This window comes from Drosophila virilis, unplaced genomic scaffold (genome assembly GCF_030788295.1).
Source record: "Drosophila virilis strain 15010-1051.87 unplaced genomic scaffold, Dvir_AGI_RSII-ME tig00001317, whole genome shotgun sequence".
Taxonomy (NCBI): domain Eukaryota; kingdom Metazoa; phylum Arthropoda; class Insecta; order Diptera; family Drosophilidae; genus Drosophila; species Drosophila virilis.
In genome coordinates this window covers 91474-105726 of record NW_027212833.1, presented here as the reverse complement: position 1 = coordinate 105726, position 14253 = coordinate 91474, and the positions used below count along the sequence as shown (strand labels likewise).

Below are 14253 nucleotides of genomic sequence, written 5' to 3'. Positions count from 1 at the left end.
AAATTGCATCAAGATCGGTTAAGTTACACAAGGAAAACGTGTTTTCTCGTATTTGGGGCAGTGAGGGACAATTGCACACACACACTCATCCGCGTCTTGAATTTTATCAAAAGGATGTTAATTTCGACTATATTGTTTTCTGTGCTGCTATTTTAATCCGTTTTTTTCTCATAACGACTCAATTATTGGTGAGGTTGATTAGTTGAGGAGGTTGCAAGAAGCGCGGTATATTACGAGTTCAAAACCTATCGTGGAAACAGTTATTCATTTACTTAACAACATGAAAAAATGTAAATGAAAAGATACGTATTGTTTTATTGAAATATTTATTATTTATATATATATTATTTATATTTATTTGTTGGCTGGCTCGAGGTCCGTGTTTGTTAAAACAAACAATGAAAAACAATTTTATTCAATTCTCTTCCGATATATTTCGGTTGCACATCGGCAAACCGTCTTCAGGGCACTAACACCAAGATACAAAAAACAATTAACAATTATAATACAATAAATTAAACATTATTTCGAACATTTTACATACATTATTTTACACGTCTGCGCTTTTTGACGTGGAGATTGTTACTGAGGTTGTTTGACTGTTTAAGAGGTGTCTGTACAAGTGAGCGCAATTTTCTGTGTCTGTCTTGTAGTTTAGTCGTTTGTAGGTTGGTGTGTTAATTATGTGTAGCATTTCCAATGTGTGTCGCTTGTTATAGTGTTGTTCTTGTTGTAAGATTGTTGTTTCATCAAAATTTGGTGTGTGGTTGCTTCTTATACAATGGGTCATAAGTGCTGTTTTCTGTATATTATTTTGATGTCTTAGTTTGAAGTCCGATTTATGTTGACTAATCCTTGTTTTTAGCTTCGATTTTGTTGTACCTATGTAGACACTATTGCACTTGTTGTTGTTATCCCCGCCACATGGTATTTGGTAAACGACGTTGCTTTTTTCGATCATCGGGATTTTCGACTTTATCTTGTTGAAGAATTTTTGTAATGTATTCGTCGGTTTGTGTGCTACTTTTATATCTTGTTTGTTATAACAGTCTGAGTTTGTGAGGCGTTCTGATAGTCGTGGTACATATATTAGTGATTTGTATATTTTAGCAGGTTCTGTTGGCTTTTTTCTTTCGATTTGTCGTCTTTTTAATAATGTTTTGATTATATTTGGGGGGAAGTCATTTTTGGTCAAAAGTTCTTTGATTTCATGTTCAATTTCTTTGTGGTATATTGTGTCCGATATTTTCATCATTCTATTCATACAGCCTAGTGCTGTATTGATTATCATACTCTTTGGGTGGTTTGAATTGAAGTTGAGTATTCGTCCGGAGGCTATGGGTTTCCTATACCACTTTATTTTGAGTGTGTTGTCCATTCTGCTTACAATAGAGTCTAAAAATGGTAATTTCCCGTCCTTTTCTAATTCCATTGTAAATTTTATCTGTTTGTGGAAGGAATTCAATTCTTTTAGAATATTTTCCACGTCTATTTTGTTCGTTATGGCAAAAAGGTCATCTACATATTTGGTCAAGAGTCTTGGTTTTATTTTTAATTTATCTGTAATCTTGTCCAACAGTTCCTCCATTAATATATCTGCGATTACTGGGGAAGCCGGTGATCCCATTGGCATTCCCTTAAGTTGTGTGTATATTTTGTCTTCGTATTTGAAATATCTGTTTTCCTGTATGCAAAATCTAACTATGTCCATAAATAGTTGTTTCGGTATATTCGTGTGCTCTTCTAATTTGGTCCATTTGGTCCATGTAAGCAGAATGGACAACACACTCAAAATAAAGTGGTATAGGAAACCCATAGCCTCCGGACGAATACTCAACTTCAATTCAAACCACCCAAAGAGTATGATAATCAATACAGCACTAGGCTGTATGAATAGAATGATGAAAATATCGGACACAATATACCACAAAGAAATTGAACATGAAATCAAAGAACTTTTGACCAAAAATGACTTCCCCCCAAATATAATCAAAACATTATTAAAAAGACGACAAATCGAAAGAAAAAAGCCAACAGAACCTGCTAAAATATACAAATCACTAATATATGTACCACGACTATCAGAACGCCTCACAAACTCAGACTGTTATAACAAACAAGATATAAAAGTAGCACACAAACCGACGAATACATTACAAAAATTCTTCAACAAGATAAAGTCGAAAATCCCGATGATCGAAAAAAGCAACGTCGTTTACCAAATACCATGTGGCGGGGATAACAACAACAAGTGCAATAGTGTCTACATAGGTACAACAAAATCGAAGCTAAAAACAAGGATTAGTCAACATAAATCGGACTTCAAACTAAGACATCAAAATAATATACAGAAAACAGCACTTATGACCCATTGTATAAGAAGCAACCACACACCAAATTTTGATGAAACAACAATCTTACAACAAGAACAACACTATAACAAGCGACACACATTGGAAATGCTACACATAATTAACACACCAACCTACAAACGACTAAACTACAAGACAGACACAGAAAATTGCGCTCACTTGTACAGACACCTCTTAAACAGTCAAACAACCTCAGTAACAATCTCCACGTCAAAAAGCGCAGACGTGTAAAATAATGTATGTAAAATGTTCGAAATAATGTTTAATTTATTGTATTATAATTGTTAATTGTTTTTTGTATCTTGGTGTTAGTGCCCTGAAGACGGTTTGCCGATGTGCAACCGAAATATATCGGAAGAGAATTGAATAAAATTGTTTTTCATTGTTTGTTTTAACAAACACGGACCTCGAGCCAGCCAACAAATAAATATTGAAATATGGAAAGGTCGCCAGAGCCATCAATATATATTATTTATATATATATATTTTTTTTCGCGATTTTCCCAAGATTCTCTCGTGTGATAATGGGAACAATTTGAGCTAAAATGTACAAACTAAAATAATATTAACCTAGAGTGTGTGCAGCAGTCGTTAGAATAGTGTTCAGGGTCTTTATTTATGTTCTTAGGAGCTTGTATTATATGTTTTCAATTGTTAGTTTTTTAATAAAAACTCATCATGAGTGTTCTCAATCTTAATATTTAGTACAGGCATTAGATTACATCAGTATTCTCAGTGATTTTATTTATTTATTTATTTATTAATGGTCGACTAAACGAGTGTCTTCCACATTATTCAATGGATTATACAATAGAATTATATGCTAAAAGCCTAGTTGAAGAATACAATTTTCTAAATAGCATCACCGACCGATGGAGGTGTTTTATTTGCCAGTCCGCCCAGCTGTGCCCCATTTCACAGCTAATTTTGTCAGTGACGCTATTAGAGCCTACATCTATGGTTGTAAGTAGGAAAAAAGTGATCTTAAGTAAAATTAAAAATAATCTTAATTTGCTATATTAATAAAGAAAATACAATAAATAGGAAAAAAGAAAGTAAGAAGATTGTTAATAAAGTAGAGCAATGCAATTTAGATAAAGAGTGTAAAGTAGATAGGACAAAGAGAAAAGTAATGGGAAATCACCGACCCGTGGGGGAAATTTTTCAGCCAACGATTTTATTAGGGGTAGAGACAGTTCGGTAGAGAAAACGATCACGTTTGCATCAGCAAACTATTATAATTTTTACATAGCACGCGAAAAGGATTGTGCATAGCGTAGTCTGTTGTGCACGTAGATAGTAATAAGGGGCGATAATATCTGGTTGGTCTAACCGGAACAGAGAATTGAAGACGCGCTAGCAAATAAAGGAGAATCCATGTCGCCAATAATCAACTTATGTAGAAGGACAACAGCGAGAATTGTCCTACGGTTGGTTAACGACGGAAGATTAAGAAGAACCAGTCTGCTGGAGTAGGATGGCAACCGAAGATAAGGGTCCCAATTTAAACCTCGTAAGGGAAAAAGTAGAAATTGCTTATAAACAGATTCAATACGATCCTGGCTATTGTTATACTGTGGAGACCAGATGCAAGAGCAGTATTCAAGGATAGGGCGAACAAGAGAGATGTACAGAAGTTTTGTTATAAAAGGATCGTTAAACTCTTTAGACCATCGTTTAATGAATCCAAGTACACCTTTTGCCTCATTAACAATGGTATTTATGTGAAGAGTGAAATAGAGTTTAGAATCAAAAATAACGCCTAGATCCTTAACTGTTAGTATACGTTGCAAATGGATATTGTCGATTGTATAACTGACGAGATAAGGTGTAGTACGATTAAATGTCATAAACATACACTTTGAACAATATAGATGCAATTGATTGGCCGAACACCAAAGTTGCATAGCGTTCAAATCGTCTTGTAGAGGAGAATGATGTAGGGGTTAGTGTATGATAGAAGAAGTTTGACACCGTCCGCATACATGAGTACACGGACATGTGATATAACAGAGGAAAGATCATTTATAAAAAGAGTAAAGAGTAAAGGTCCAAGATGACTACCTTGAGGAACACCAGAAGTAACGTGAACCCGTTTAGAGGTAGTCAGCCTCAGCATTACTCTTTGGGTCCTACTTTTTAAATAAGAATTAATCCAAAGCAAAAGAGACGGAGGGAAACCTATTCGGTCAAGTTTAAAAAGTAAAATGTCATGGTGCACAGAGTCAAACGCCTTACTGAAGTCGGCGTAAATGAGATCAGTTTGCATTTTCGAAAGGAAAGCATCATTTACCAAGGAAGTAAACTCAAGCAGATTGGTCGTAGTCGACCGATTCTTTATAAATCCATGTTGAACAGGGGAAACAACTGATTTGCAGAAATGCTGCAAATTCGAAGTGATTAGTTTTTCAAATAATTTAGGGATAGCGGACAGTGTTGCAATGCCCCTGTAATTTTGTGCCCCTGTTTCTTGTGAAGAGGAATGATATAAGATTCATTCCAAAGAGATGGAAAGGCAGAAGTTTCAAAGGATAGATTAAAAAGCTTTAGCAATGGATAAAAAAGGGAAGAACTACACTCCTTGAGTAGAGAACTAGAAATATTGTCCGGCCCAGGAGAGTAAGAAGATTTTAAAGAGTGTATAACTAACAGGAGAGAGGAGTGTGTAATAATGAGGGGAGGTATAGAACTATCGGAAGAAATAGTATAAGGGTAAGAATTAGTATTAGGACAGGCTGAAGAGTAAGTTGATTGGAAAAAATTAGCAAAGAGGTTAGCAGAATCAGTGTCATTGCTAGCTTTATCCATCCTAAGAGAGAAAGAAGATGACAAACTTGAAGATTTACGCTTCAAGTTTCAAAATTATAAAACTGTCTCGGATTTTGGGCGAATTGCCTTTTACAACGAGTTAGATAATTCTCATAGCATTGAGATTTAAGAAGAAAGAAGTTCGACTTGGCTATGGAATCCATGGACTATGGACTTGGCTATTTAGCCAAGTCTGTACACAAAGCAGACTTCTTAAACTTCTTAAAATATTTGGATTTTACATTTTTTAGATGTGATAATCTGGGAGTAAACCAGGGTGGTTTTGAAAAAGTAGTCGAAGGAGCTGACTTAGGAATACACACATTTAAGAGGGAGTTTAGGGTGTAATAAAAAAATTAATGGCTGTATTCATATCAACTGAGTCATATAAGAAAGACCAATCAGTTGCATAAATAAGCTGATTCAGCAAAGAATAATTTTCTTTGCGAAAACAATAGCGGGGGCTATTGGCTGATGAGCACGAAATGAAAGGATTACAATTTAGCATTGCAATCTCTAAAGTAGAATGATAGACATCCTCAGGAAGAGATAAAGGAGGGGACCTCGACACATTAGAAATAAGGTAGTCGTTAACAAACACAAGGTCAAGGTTCATATGATTAGAAATTGAATTGATTTGAAACAACGAAAGATCAAGCACGCAGTCTATAAAATCGTGCCGTGCTGAGGGCACTAGATAATTTTCAGCAGTGAATAATGACCAAGAGATGTTCGGCAAATTAAAATCACGCAACACCATTAATAGGTCATTATCACGCACGTGTGAAGAAACTTCTTTAATACAAGTAATATGATTCATATAAACTTGATTATCAGAAGAAGGTGGGACATATGAGCATGTTACATAGAAATTCCGTGTAGGAAAAGACACCTTAACTGAGACAATCTCGGCCTCAGTAGGCGTACTAAAACAGAATAGTTCAGGCTGGTGGCTTTAACGGCAATTAACACCCCACCACCTCGAGTCGGCCGATCATTTCTATACAAAATAAAGTTATTCGGTAAAATCTCAAAATGAGATATGGTTGAGTTTAACCATGTTTCTGAAAATGCTATTATATCCGAAACGAAGGAACTGCTGGCCATGTAAAGATTTTTAAGCTTTGAAATGAGACCTCCGACATTTGAAGCTAGTTTTTTGGGCAGAAATGGCACCCTGTATTGAAGGGACTGGAAGGGTGGCAGGCTGGTTACGCTTTTTAGGCTTAAACTCGTGAACAATCATGTGTGGAGGCCAAAATTTGGGATCACAAATGATTGGGAACATATCATGAGAAACATTTATTTTGAATGATGATATTTCACGAGGGGTGGAGAAATTAAATTTGGTTATTGACACGCTAGCAGAAGATTTGCTAGCAATATAGGCTGCCAATGACTCAGAAGTGGTGTCCGACGAAAGTCGAGACACATGCCTACGAGGGGCAACTACCGTTACAGTAGGCACTGATGGGGCTGTAGGTAATACAGAAGTTGGAGGAGCTAAAGAGGCACAATGATTGTTTTTAACAATCTGGGCAAGATTGCGCGCAGGTCTACTTTTGCGGCCAGGAGCTGACGGGGCTGAAGCAGTTTGATTAAATGGGACGGGATCAGGTACGGGCTCTACTGGGACTAGTACAGGGGTTGAAACAGGAGTAATTGGACAGTCGCTTGGAGAAGGCGATAAAGACAACATTGGAGATACATCCAAGTTGCTAGGAAGGGACAAGAAAGTCGTAGGTGTCTGAACAGACGTAGAGGGCAATTGCAAAAGTTGAGGCTCCAACCGACGATTGGTTGGGGACTCAAATTTTTATTTGCCAAGCAACTCGAAACTCGAGTCAAAATTACTCGAGAGCTGCTTAGCCACATTATTTAATTTTAAGAATTGATTTCTCACAGAATTATACAGAATTATACATTCTGGAGAAATCAATTTGCTTGTCGATGCAAGCCACCGCAGCCCTTCTTGGCAGAGCGAGAGCGCAGACAAAACGAAAACGGTGCACAAGATAGAGCAAGTAAACACTCAAAAAACAATTATTTGTACACAACAAAATTGTTTGGAGCGAAAAGCAATAGAAAAAATTTGCGAGAGCGCGATGCACAAGCAGAAAGTATGCAGCGAAGCGAACACACGCACAAACAAGTGTATGCACAGGGGAACACCAAAGCAAAAGAATCAAAACAGGCAATAACAACAACACGGAACTGACGCCGCGTTTTATAAATGCAATAATTAACAGATTTTTAAATAAAGCACCGAAAAATGCAAAATTTTGAAATAAAAAGCAGGATTAAAGCGCAAAAATATATAAAAATCTTGGAGCACAAGTAAAACACGTCAATCACTCTCAACTGAGAACTTTCTCTTTCTCTTTACAATCAGGTTATGTTAAATTATCTTGTTTATCGAAAAATAGCCCAGTATTGATCGAAATGCCAGATCCTCCTTTTAGAAAATAGGAAAAAATACGTTGTTTCTTACTCATTGGAAATTTAGTATATGGGTTCTTATGCAAATATATATAGCATTCATACATATATTTTTTATTAAGCGTCAATGTCCGAGCAGATCTAACAATGTTGTGTCCGTCTGAGGCCACACTTTTAATAGCCTCTGTCCACAGGTTTAAGAAATGTCCAATTTTTAAAATTCCCATATTGGTGTTCTACCGCTTCTTTAAAAAACAGCTGATCGATTTTCTTTAATTTACATAGGCGCCGCAAAATTTTTCTTCCAAAACTCAAAAATTGCGCTGCCGAAGTAAGGGGTCCATTTTAGGTAATCTTTTTTTTGAGATTTCGCCATGTTTAAATTTTAAAAACCGCTTTCCGCTTGCCTTCGTTGATATATCAGCTGTTTATCTTTTTGATACTTTACCATTTTTCACAACATCGATAGAAATCTCGATTAATCATCGCAAAACACACGAAATCTTCGTGGCGAATATACACATTTCTAAAGAATCATCCTTTTTTGAAAGATGTGTGAAATGCTTTTTCTTGTGGGGAAACGTACAGGGCGCATTTCACACATTTGTCAAAAATGTGACATTTTCTGAAATGGGTCAGAAATGTGTTCAGTGGACAGAGGCTATAAGCCTCTGTTGCGAACATGTGGATATTCTATGCCCCAGTAAGAATTACTCAAGATTTTCTTTAAGATCGGTTCAGAAACACAGAAATTAGTCAAGAAGACATTGGCATAGCCCGTGACAGCTTTCACAAAAGGAGAGAATTTCTCTATATCAATTTTTCTGATATACGTAGAATCAACACAATTCACAGCATGTGTTGTGTGAATGTGTTGATATGTGAGTTTCGTAATTTTTCGATTCAGATCTTATATTAACTATGGCTGTAGAGTATTAGGCGATTACAAGTAATCCGTTGATGGCAGTTACGAGTACAACATTAGTAGTAAAAACAAATTTTTATCTTTAACGTTTGTATAAATTTAACGATACCGATTGTTAGGTATTGTTATATAATACCTGATCGTCTGGATTGGTATGTTTGTTCTTATTAACGAATTTATAATGTTCTCTAAAAAAATTATGAAGCACTGGGGCGCGACAGCAGCATGTGAGAATAGTAACTTAGTGCCTCGTGTTGTTCATCAGCGGTCACTGAGCATGTGCAGAAGACAGCCAATCAGCCCGCATATGCAGAAGATCGAATTACTATCAACACCCATATAGAGGGTATTAAAATATTGTCAATAAATTAGCAACGTATAGGATTATTCTGTTTTTCTACACAATCTTTTTATACTCTTGTAAAAGGTATAATAAATTTGTCATAAAATGTGTAACGCATAGAAGGACGCATCTCCCATTTGTATGTATGTATTTTACATCAAGTTATCTACGAACTAATCTCTTGGTTTTCTAGTTATATTTATGAAGCTTTGCAAAGGTCCGTCTTCCCATTGCCGGATCGTACCCCTAAGCCATGTAGCTCCCATCGTTTGAAAGTAGGTGCTTATATGGAACACCTTGCTGTTTATCAAGATATGACGGCCAAATTTGGCAAGGGCCATCTGTCGGAAAATAAGTTCTGGTGTAATAAACATTTTCGATTATGAAAATCTCTTGACCTAAATCGGATTTGTGAATTCACTAACCTTCCCATACATATGTAAATTTGTATCAATAACGGAATACAATATACAGCCATTGGAAAGATCGGTTGAAAATTAAGTTCTCTTTTGAACCATTTTTATACCCTGAACTCATTAAAAGTGGGTATAAGGGTATATTGTATTGGTGCAAAATCCAAATGTATGTAACAGGCAAAAGGAAGCATCTCCGACTCCATAAAGTATATACATTCTTGATCTTGTACGTATGAACAGAATGATCTCAGAACCTATAAGAGCTAGAGACTAGAGATGTAAGTGCTCCTAGTGTCTGCGCAGATCGAGTTTGTTGCCAATAATCGATAACTTACTCCGTTTCCAAGCAATCGATAAAAATCGATATCGATATCCTGTTTTTTGAGCAATTTTGGTAAATAATAAGACCTAGAGTCACCAAACTTGACATATAGTTTTTAAAATAGAATATATATATATATATTTGATGTTGGAAGAAGAGGGTTCAGGGTATCCCCTAGTAGGGAGCTCCCGACTAGAACCTCTTACTTGTTTTTTTTTTTTTTTGTATATTAAGCTATTTTGACCAAACACTAGTATGTTAATTACTTATATTTCTTCTAGTAACTTACGCATACAGATATACAAAGTAACAACTTCTTGGCTTTCTACTTTTGCTGAAGGAAGCGGATGCGATTTAATAGCAGAATATTTTGTTAATGATCTATTGGAAGATATAATAATACGTCGAACAGATATTTATTTGCTGGTAAATATAAGTATTTTTATTTGGTTTTTACAATTTAAAAGCTTTTAACATTGTAGTCCATATTTCAACAAAAAAATTCCCCCAAAAGAAAATGTAAAAAGAACAATCACATAATATCGGAGCCATATTTTGAAAGCGGATCTATTATGAATAAAAACAAAGGTTCTCTTTGTAAGCAAGCCTTACAATGCATTCAAAAAGTTCTTGAGGCAGTTGGTTTTCTATTAAAGCCGCAACTTTTAAAGGTAAGCAATTTATAATTACAAAAGTATAATGTAATTTTCGAAAACAAAAACTTGAAAATTATATAATACATCTGAGTTATGATTTTGATTTTTCTTGCAGTTAATACACGTAAGGTAAAGTTATAAAGGAAATATACTAAACTAGCGGGTATTACCCTGAATCACTGAAGCACGTATTCATTTAGTTTTAGAGTATTGCTTTCTTAATTAGTGAGATCGCATTTATCAACCAAGTACTGTTTTTTTTTTTTTTGCGAAAAGTCGTAAACACGTCTAAGACTATTCATGATTGTGAAGTTGATCGGATAGTAAAAGAGAAACTGTCATACAACTGCTTTCCGCCAATTTACCACAGCTGCGAATGGAACTTGCAGAAGGGCTCTTTAGAAGGGCTTTGAAAGTAAATTAAAGACCAATCGGACGAAACTTTTAAATCGTTGACCCGCACTTTCCTTTGAGGCGCCGTGCATTTTTCGAAAACTCTGAAGCATGAAATTTTGCGAATGAGTTAACACCCGAAACATTGCCAATTCAAACTGTGACCCGCATTTATAATTCAAAAAGAGTACATTTTGAGCAAAGTGTGAAACATGTCACAAATGAATTTTCAAAGAAATCTCTGAATATGATTTTTAAAGCCGATTTGGATGGGGCACAAAAAAGTTTAATTCAGACGTTTTTCACGATTATGAAGCATTTTATTTCTTGTGTTTTAAAAATACTTAATGCTTACATAATGCTTAATAAAATGTTACTGTAATAAGTATGAAGATGTTTTGCCCATTCCTTGCTAAATCATGTTTATAGAAAAGTAAGCATGCCAATGACGCAGTGGTTGGATAAAATCTTGTGTGTCATCAACGGCGCGAGAATATGAAACATTTTTTAGTTAATTTTATATGTAATATTACGTTAAATAAAGTGACCATTGATTTTTTAAAAACTGAAGGCACAAAAAATATTTGCAAGCGCAATCGACCGACTCGCTATGCATACACAAATCTAATCAATAAGAGTTCACGTACGATATTATCGTGCAAAAGAGATCAAGCAAACGAAAATGTACATTTTAAAGTAAATAAAAATTTACAAATATGATTTTTTATTTACAGGTTATCTTAACTAATTTATTGGAAATTAGTGTTCAAATATTTGAGAATAGTATGAGAATACAAAATCCTTACAAGGAGTGGGACTGCCGCCTTGAGCTATACAAGACATTATTTATCTTCTTTAAATTGAGGAATATTCCCTGCCATGTTCCGGCGGACATCATTTTGTACGTACTTCAAGAATCTTTAAAAAAGGATCCAAGCTCTGATTTACGCGTTAGCTATAAATCATTGATCGCTTCAGTTGAAAAAACAGTACACCCTCAGAGAGAAAACATTAATTTGAAGGTGGATACACAAGACAGTATACAACATTATTCAAAATTTGTTTATGAAAATCCAATAAACACTCAACAAAATAAGGACACTTATGCAAATATCCAAATAAATAAATCAGAAAATAATCTTACGTCCCTTCAGATTCAAGAAAATAATGATGAAACTGCAGACAATACGCATGGTGAAAATGAAAACAATACGAATAATGCAGCATTCAATGACATTTTACCAACTACCCATGATGACGGTAAAATAATAAAAGTGTGTTCAAAATCGTTTGCAGACGATTTTCATCAGGACAATAATGCGGACCGCATTGCAAATGATGTGAAGCTCAATAAATACCATGATGATGATGATTTTATTGCTGAGTTAAAGAACGCTTTTGTTGATGAATTTAAATAAAAAAAAAAATATTAAGCACATTTTAATTTGAGTATATATATATGAAATAACACTTGGTTTTCCTGGTGAAAGGAGAGTGTACATTAATAATTAGCTGCGCGTTAGCGGTAGTATTATTGACTGTTGATTGATAGCGGACAATAAAATAAAGAACTATTTAGGTGACGAGATGTTTATTGCACCACACATACGTGCACTAGTGGATGTTAAAACTGAACTTAATACTATAGATAATAGATAATAGCTGTTGCTAGAGTCTGCGGACAGTTTCAACAAAGCTGTCTACCCAGTTGCACTACGTGGGCCTCCTCGGCCGAGACAAATGTTGCCATCACCTCCTGTATCTCTTGGGTTTCCCGCCTTTTGCGTATGCATTGCTAGATTATGATTGGGCTGTCGATGTACACAAAAATGATTAATGAAGCAAGAAGCAACGTCGTCTTCTGCTGGATGACATGCTCGTTTAGCCACAGTAGAAGATGGAGACTGAATACTGGACCGTGTTTGGTAATGTCTAGCAACGACGTGGGTACGACTCCAGGGCATTTGCTCCTGATGAACTTGGTGCCATTTACCAACACTGAGGTCGCAAGAATAGTGTCCGTAACAACTACCTCTGGGCTATTGTCGACGTTTATCGTAACCGGGTGGTTGTTGATGGTAATTACCATGTCTAAGGCAATCGTAATGGGTTCCAGGTGGCTGCGATCGGCAGTGGGCGACGCTTTCTGTAAGTAAACAACGAGCTTAGGTGTCGCGTGCCGTTAGTTCGGAGGACGTCGAATAGGACGTCAAGACGGAATTTGTGACTGCTAGGGTATTACCACTATAAAATCCCGCAAGTATGCTGTCTGATGTTTGCATGTCTATCTATGTTCGGAACCAAGGCCGTATCGATTTTACCTTTTGCATTTTTTTAATAAATTGACTCCCATGAAAACGTGTATCCTGCATTTTTGTTCGATCTTCGTATACTTTAAACAGGACACAAATATGCGAGTACTGGCAATGGTCTCATGATATTCTTATAGGTTCCCGTGTCTATTAATAATTAAACACTTAGTCATGCTACTGTGCGCGTGATGTACTGTTGCAGTCTCCCTAAAAAATTGTGCGATTTTTTTTTTATATACGTTGACTGATGTTTTGGCAGATTCGACCCTCAAAATTTGATACGCCCAGGGAAATGTGGCTCACTTTCTACCTTTTGCCTTGATTCTGTTGTATTTGCACATTGACTTTTCTCGACGGACTCGATACATTATTATGCTAAGCCTGATTACTTTTACTTTAGCTTATACTTACTTACTTTTACTTATAGCTGATTTCCATGAAAACGCAGAATTTTTTTTTGAAGAAACGCTGTGCGAATTCCTCAAAGTTTTCTGATGAACAACTCTGAGAGCTACCTTGTCGCAACCCCTGGGTGCGACACAGAATAAGCTTTCTGTTTAATTTATTAGTAGCGACGTTTTCTTTTAATGTCATGATAATACTCTAAGAATGCTCACTGCTTCATTGTACCTAGCCGTTGCTGGATAACGCAAATGATTGTTTTGTCCGCGTTAAAGTTTAACAAATCAGAAAGTTGCTAGAGTTGCGTTTGGTGAACCTCCAATTTTTCTTAAAAACTTCTTCAATTACAGCCTTCCGACAAGAAATAAAATATTCTCAGTTGCCATCAGATGGTGTTTGGACCTCACGATGTCTAAGGTTGCGTTACAAATAACATCACTTACAATTTTGGCTGGTTTCTATACCATTATCACAGGTGTATTTTGTAATCGCACACTTTCACTTGTTCTTTTAATGCCTTTAATTTTTTTCGTTACTTTTCGTTACTTTTTCCCTGAACCCATTAAAAATGGGTATAAGGGTATATTGTATTTGTTCAAAATCCAAATGTATACAACAGGCAGAAGGAAGTATCTCCGACCCCATAAAGTATATATACTCTTGATCAGCATCAATAGCCGAGTCGATCTAGCCATGTCCGTCAGTCTGTCTGTCCGTCCGTCCGTCCGTATGTATGAACGCAAGAATCTCAGAACCTGTAAGACCTAGAGAAATCATAGACGTAGGTGCTCCTAGTGCCTGAACAGATCGAGTTTGTTTCCGATAATCAATAACTTACTCCGTTTCCAAGCAATCGATAAAAATC

General features: G+C 35.9%; 1 protein-coding gene across 2 annotated transcripts in view; it reads left to right on the top strand.

The window, feature by feature from the left end:
• Window positions 1-12118, top strand: part of LOC26530365 (proline-, glutamic acid- and leucine-rich protein 1) — a 40875-nt gene extending 28757 nt beyond the window's left edge. Inside the window, exons 6-8 of one of the 2 annotated variants that reach the window (XM_015169303.3) lie at window positions 9907-10051; window positions 10108-10296; window positions 11409-12118. In XM_015169303.3, coding sequence (XP_015024789.1) covers window positions 9907-10051; window positions 10108-10296; window positions 11409-12092 — 1018 coding nt within the window. In that variant the 3' untranslated portion in view covers window positions 12093-12118. The remainder of the gene's footprint in view (window positions 1-9906; window positions 10052-10107; window positions 10297-11408) is intronic. The other variant, XR_011417165.1, reaches the window with a different exon arrangement.
• Window positions 12119-14253: the final 2135 nt, after the last annotated feature.